General features: G+C 33.9%; 1 protein-coding gene across 1 annotated transcript; it reads right to left on the bottom strand.

The window, feature by feature from the left end:
- LOC105168118 lies at positions 4,517-6,901 on the bottom strand. Its single transcript, XM_011088065.2, has 5 exons — positions 6,476-6,901; positions 5,859-5,980; positions 5,564-5,655; positions 4,911-4,997; positions 4,517-4,816 (listed from the first exon to the last, which is right to left on the bottom strand). The coding sequence occupies exons 1-5, from the start codon at positions 6,832-6,834 to the stop codon at positions 4,709-4,711; spliced, it is 768 nt and encodes a 255-aa protein (XP_011086367.1). The 5' UTR covers positions 6,835-6,901; the 3' UTR covers positions 4,517-4,708.

Raw genomic sequence — 7,104 nt, 5'->3', positions numbered from 1 at the left:
GTCCCATCACCTGAACTGTTAACTAATTTTCATATAATTTATTCTTTAAATATAGTTTTAGTGATAATTAAATTAAATATATGTATAGCATAGGCACATCCTAGTATATCAATTATCTATAATACAGTAAAACCTCTATAAATTAATACTCTATAAATTAATAAACTCTCTAAAATAATAAAATCTTCCGGTCCCGACTTGGGCCTTTGTAAAAAATCATCAAATTCGATAAGATAATAAGATAATTATTTTTCAAAAAAATCCTTTATAAATATTAGGTCCCATTAAAACTCTAAATTAATAATTCATAAATATTATAATTATAAATATTATGGTAATTTGCTCAATTATGAAGTCTGTAATGCTTTACGTATTGGATCATTCATGGATGATTTTGCGATGCCTTTTAGATGAGAAGACATGGTTGGGTGTTATGAATTATTTTATTTTCATATTAAGATTTATATAGTAATGTTTTCATTCATCATAACATGAATATATTTAATTGGCTATAATAGTTATTTAAGTGCAACGAATTAATGTAAACATATATGTTTAAGTAATTCCAATGAATTGATACATGCGTCTATAAATATAATAGTTAATTGTATAAAATGAATTGATATTATACATGAATATATTTAATTAGTTACAAAAAATTGATTGATGTATGAATATAATCAATGAAACATATATGAATTCATTTATTTTCAGTACATATGTACTAAATTTGCTGAATTTAAAAAGTCTCTCTTTTAATTAATAAAATATTAATTTATCGATAAATTAATATATCTCTAAATTAATAAAATTTCATGGTCCCAAGGTTATTAATTTATAGAGGTTTTACTGTATTTGAAAAAGGTCCTTTGACCCAATCCTTCAATTTTGACAAAACTAATAAAAAGCACGTGCATTGCGCGTGATTCGTATTATTACAGTAAAATTATTATATTAAAATAATAAAATAAAATATAAATAAATATTTGTGGACTAAACTTAGTAGGTACTTTATTAGATATTGTCATTGAAAAAGGTAGAAGAAAACAACAAAAAATCTAATATGTCTTCTCCACATCTAGAGTATTCATTTGTGTCAGAAATATTTCTAGCATTCATATTTTTCAACTTTTTAATAGAGGAATAGTTTACATATCCTAATATACCATGTCAAATATCAATAGATTCCATCAAATAAGCAGAACTCGAGGAATTTTTATTAATAGGTGGGAACAGTGTTCAGGACAAATAACCCATCAGATAAGTATCCCTTTCCTACAAAGTCATTATTTTTAGTGACTATGACTTTATCAGATTCTAACACAATTTTCAAGCCAGCTATATTCAACAAACTACAAGAAACTAGATTTCTGCGCAAAGAAGGCACATATAATACATCATTCAAATATAGTGTTTTGCTAGAAATAAGTTTAAGAAAGATCTTTTTTTTACCAAGACTCCGACGGTTGTGGAGTTCGCCATGAAGATACATTCACCGTCTGTTGCATCAAGAAGTTCATGAAATAGGGCTTTGTTGGAGCAGAATGCTTAAATGCCCTAGTGTCTAGTAACCAATCGTCTTTGTTCTGCATCAGGTTTGCCTCTACAACGACTGCAGCAATGATCTCAATTTTTTCAGCTAGGTTGACTTGTAGAGTAGCTTGTTTTTGGTTTGCCTTTTGTTGATTTTTTCTTTGGTAGCATTGGTACGCTTTATGTCCTGGCTTCCCGTAACAATAGCATAGCTTATTCTTTTGAATCTCACTGTTAAGTCCTTTGAATGATTTATTGTTCTTTTGGAGTTTTTTCCCTTTATTCTGGTGAAACTTGTCTTTAGATCCAGAAGATTCAACAAGGTTAGCTTTAACAAAAAGATAAAAGAGAGAAGTTTTCTTATCTTTCAAGCGATTTGCTTCTTCCGTTCTCGTATGGCTGATCAATTCTTGGAGAGTTAGATCTCTTTTCTTGTACTTCATATGGTTTTGATATTCACTCCAAGTGGGAGGGAATTTTTTTTAAGTAGTACATTGGTTTGTAAAATCTCACACATTTTCATACCTTCGCTCAGGACTTCTACCACTAGGTTCTCATATTCGTGGATTTGGTCCATTATAGGCTTCTCATCAATCATTTGAAATTGGAGCCATTTCCCCACGATGTACTTTTATCTTCCAGCGCCATCACCTCTGTATCTTACCTCCATTGTAGTCTAGATTTCTTTAGCGCTCCTATAATTCATAAATAAGTCGAACAGAGAATTATTCATATGATTAAGCAAGTGACCTCTCACTGTTTTATTGTCATTGTCGTATTTTTGTTTTGCCTCATCCTCTGATTTTGCAGTCATCCCAACTGTGGAGATCTCTGCGAGAGTAATGGCAAGAGACGAGGCCTCTGTTGGAGTTTCTGGAGGATTCTGGAACAGCACATAGTCCATGTCCAACTGTTCGAAAAAGATGAGCAATTTTTGTGACCATCGTTTGTAGTTGGTCCCATCAAGTAGCCTAGCTTGGAGAGATCCGGCAACAATTTAGTAAAAGGGAACAACCATTATAATATTTTCGCTTTCAACTGTTGGTATATTAAAGACTGTGACGTGGACAAACCACTGCATTGAAAGCGAAATTTCTGTATTACCGTGGTGCAGATAGTATAAACCGTTCGCACCTCAAGGTTAACACAGCTATCACTCTCTTACACGCGCACTCGTGGTAGAAGCTTGGAACAACGAACAGAAGAACACTCGGAGAAGAGGAAGAGAAAAAATGTAAAAGGAGCACAGAGAAGGGGCTCGGATTTTTTGCATAAGGGACTGAGGCTATTTATAGAGGAGCAGGCTGGTTGATTGAGAAATTCCAGCATCCGGACTCTTCACCAGCAACACAAAATCGAACTCTTCACGAAAGTTAAAAAAAAAAATAGACTCTTCAACAGCAAAAGCAAAAAAATCGGCAAGCGAGGAGGATTTTCCTCAACCTCCATGACTTGGTCATCTTAAGAGTCCAAAACGTGAAGAATGAAGGATTTAAATGTAATTTTTTCAAAAACGTATATAATCGCGCGTGCCCAGACCGGGACAGGATGGGCGGGCGTTCATGCATGGTGATTCTTCCAAAATCCACCTACCCACACTTCTCATTTCAAAGGTAACAAATTGGTTTAATATACATAAAAGAAAAGGTGTTTATACTATCTATGTGGAACAAGATAATTACATTAGTCATTCCCAACATATTCTAATCATTATGAGTGAGCCCAAGTCGTCATTTAAAGCAAGCTCAAGACAACCTCACTTCAAAAACTTAATCAGTCCATTCAAATTCAAGTAAGATGATCCCCCTTTAGAGATCGCCTTCCTCGCCAACATGAGGAAAATTATTTTTTAAATGTAAAAAAAAAATTAAAAAGGTGCATTTTCAAAATTTTTAAAAATATAAGCAGAATAGGAATTTCCAAATTCCAGTTCTGACATAATTTTAAAAAAAAAAAAAAAGATAAAATCTATTCAGAACCGAGAATCAAAATCCTGATTCTAACACGAATAATATTTTAGTAAAAGGCATGCATGAGTCTGTTTGATTTGATGCATGCATGCCTTGACTTTGTCAGAATCAGGATTTGGAATCCCAATTCTGACTCGAAAATTGAAAAAAAAAAAAAAAAAATCATGCAGGTCTTGACATGCATCTATGTGATAGGACGCATGCAACAAATATGGTGTTTCATGCAGAGGGTCATTTTTTGTGTTAAAAATGGTAGTTTTTCTCCTCTCAAGCAGCCCCAAGTGAACTTGCAATATCGTAGATTTATTTTTCTTAAAATAATGGCTTCGGAAAAATCATGTGCTATCACTAACTTTTCACCATTATTTCGAGGATGAAACTATAGAGAAATCGAAATTTTACTTATCTCATTTAAAATTTTATGTGAAATCAATAAAATGGCAGTGTTTCAAGTATTATTTCAAGTAAAGTTCAACCCAAGATAGTGGAGATTGGATGGCCAATCTCTATTATTCATAACTATAAACAACACTGTTGAAACAGGACTATATCTCTCTTGAAAATTAACATAATTATAAATATTTTCTTATCATTTGAACAACTACAAATACTTTTTTAATTTTGAGGTTCACCTAACAACAATCACATTCCGTTAGTCTTCGGAATGTTTCTCTTTAATTTTTTTTAATAAACTGACAAAAATATCCTTTTAAATTATAAATTATAATTTTACATATTTTTAAAAAATTTTAAAATATGTTTTATGAACTAAGAGGGGCAAATGTGACTTTACCCAACCTCTAATACATTTCTTCCACCATTTTTTTTTATTAAAAAAAATCAGCATAGGTAAAGTAGAAATTTCTGCCTGATCATTTAGAAACTGCATAATTATTTTTTATTTAAAATGGGTATTTTGTAATTCCCAAACAAAGAGAATAAATATAATTATTTCAAATTTTTGGAGAATTCAGTATAATTTACCTTTAAAACAAATGATCTGCAAATGAAAGAGCTTTTCAAGAACACATAAATTGCCAATAGATTGCAAGACTGCCCAACAACTTATACTACAGAGATCACTTATTCAGTAGTAACAACTCATCTCCCATTCTCTACATTTACTTCACAATATGCTTTCAGCATGCAGCCATAAATATAAGCACCAAACCCTGTACTAGAACTACACAAGAAGTACAAGACATTCAAGTGGAAGTTTTGGCACCCAGTTTTCTGGACAGCTCCTTTATCAGAGGCTTCTCTTTCAAAGATTCTTCCCTTTCTAAATGCCATTTCTTCGACACGTCTTCCGCCTAAAATCAGCACGCAATGCAAAAGAATTGTTAGCAGAAAACCCCTCAAGGCAATCAAGTTTCTTCCTTACTAGAGTATACTGAGATGACGTACCCAAGTTCTTAAAGGGACTAACTTCTCTCTATACATTTCAAACTTCGGTTGAATCAGGTCCTTTCCTTTGGCCCGAATGTCGTCAGTCTGCCAAGATGGTTATGAACTTCAGCGGACAGTATGTGGAAGCAATAACAATAAACCAAGCAAAGAATAGCTACCAAATACTATCCGAGCAGCTAATATGTAGGAGTGACGAAACATCAGTTGACAGTACTTGGAAACAATAACAATAAACCGAGCAAAGAATAGCTACCAAATACTATCCAAGCAGCTAATATGTAGGAGTGATATGATAACCAGCATAGCTTATTGGCCCGTAAAATATGTTTCCTTAACATCTACATCAGCACTTTGCAAGAAAATCACCTTCCCGAACTAGCTCATTGCATCTGTTTACTCATTGGAGTTTCATCAATTTTGCAGCTAGATTTCCAAGATTCATTCATTCAAAAACCATTAAATACGTTCTGATTAACTTGTTCTGCACTTTGAGGTCGCATATTCTGGTGGTTCTTACATATGCCATTGCATTAGTATTTCATGAAGCAGAATGATTAATAACATTAAGCTTCATTTGTCAAAAGCGGTGAAGAAAGCATGCGTGTATAACTTTATATATTCAGAAACATGGCTGAGAAATCTATACTTACATTGTGCACCTCGAGTTTCGATGCTGCCAGCCCAAAGATCAAGGTGGCACCACCAAACACAACAGCAGTAGCAACAGCAAAAGCCGATCCAACTGCCATGAAAGGGGGAAACAGCAGATATAAGAATGCTCAGTTTCATTCACTACAGCAAATATCATTAAATCAAACAGTTTAGAAACTTTTGCACCACTCAAAGATGGCATTCTCGGACCAACCAAACAAGCTTAACAGCTAATCTAATGTGCATCCACAAACTGACCATAAATCTTAAAATTAATATAGAACAAGAATTTACTTTGAGTTAGCCCTGCAGCTGCAGCCTTCAACTTCTCAGGGTTGATTGGGGTATATTTGTCATGCCGCAGATCATTCGCCGTTGAGGCTAAAACCGAGTTCTCCGAATCGGGCAGCTGCCACCTGAAAGTCATCATATATTAGTTCATGAATGTTGATAATAACTTAAATGATAACAAGAACACATAAATCTTAAGTATGATAAAGGAGCCATATCAACTGCAAATAACCATAAAGCACAAAAATTAAGAACAGAAACCACTTAAGACCATCAAAGTATAAAAATATCGCGAATGTTTGAGAGCATCAACGTCAAAACAACCGCCAATACCTCACCAATTGTGATCTAGCCACATCAAAATTAATTAAATTCTTATATATACCTCAACATTTGAAAACACACACACACATATGCTTTTAATACTTCAAATTTTCTCTTCCATTCTACCACCTCAACCAATTCTTATTCAGTTTGCTCCACACAATAGTAACAGCAGGTTGCAATCTTCATTCACAAATCACCCCCTAATCTTTTTTCTTTTCTTTTTTTCAATATATAAAAAACAAGAAATAGCAAAAGCCAAGAAAGAATTCATGGGGGGAAAAAAAAGAGCATACCTTTTGGGTCCAAATGTGACCTGGGGAAGAGAAACATAAGCCCTCAGGGGATTAAGAGCATCAGCAGAAACACCCGAACCGCCTCCCCCTTTCGGGTCGGGTTTCAGAGCCCATTTCGAAGTTCCGGAAAAGGAAGAGCTCAAACTCTCCGACGGGGCATGAAAAATCCGGGGAGGCAGAGAGTGCCTCAGAACCTCCGGAAGAACATCGGCCGATGAAATTTCACTATTTTCAGCAATCGGTTTAACGACGCCTGCAGAATTCTTCTGGTTCTGTAAGATCCGGGTCACGGCTTGTTTGGATTCTTGCAAGAAATAGGACCCCTCTGTGCTTGCTAATCTTCCTGCAAGAAAACTCATCTCTCTCCCTGTAGAGTTTGCTATCAGCCAATTTCCCTATTTCCTTTTTCTCGCGTGCTTTGTTTGGGAGTTTACAATTCAATTTTGAAGGTAACACGTTTATATAGGTGACAAGTTTCTTGCAAAGTAAGTTTGTTTGTGATTTAATTTTTAATTTTTGTTTTTGTATCGATTTGATAGAATAGTTCATTATATAACACAATTTATTATCTAATCTAAACATAATTTAGTTTCACACAAAAATTTATATAAAATTAAAACTATTATTTT

Source organism: Sesamum indicum, linkage group LG8 (assembly GCF_000512975.1).
Source record: "Sesamum indicum cultivar Zhongzhi No. 13 linkage group LG8, S_indicum_v1.0, whole genome shotgun sequence".
NCBI classification, from domain to species: Eukaryota; Viridiplantae; Streptophyta; class Magnoliopsida; order Lamiales; family Pedaliaceae; genus Sesamum; species Sesamum indicum.
This window is presented reverse-complemented; position numbering and strand designations above follow the sequence as displayed.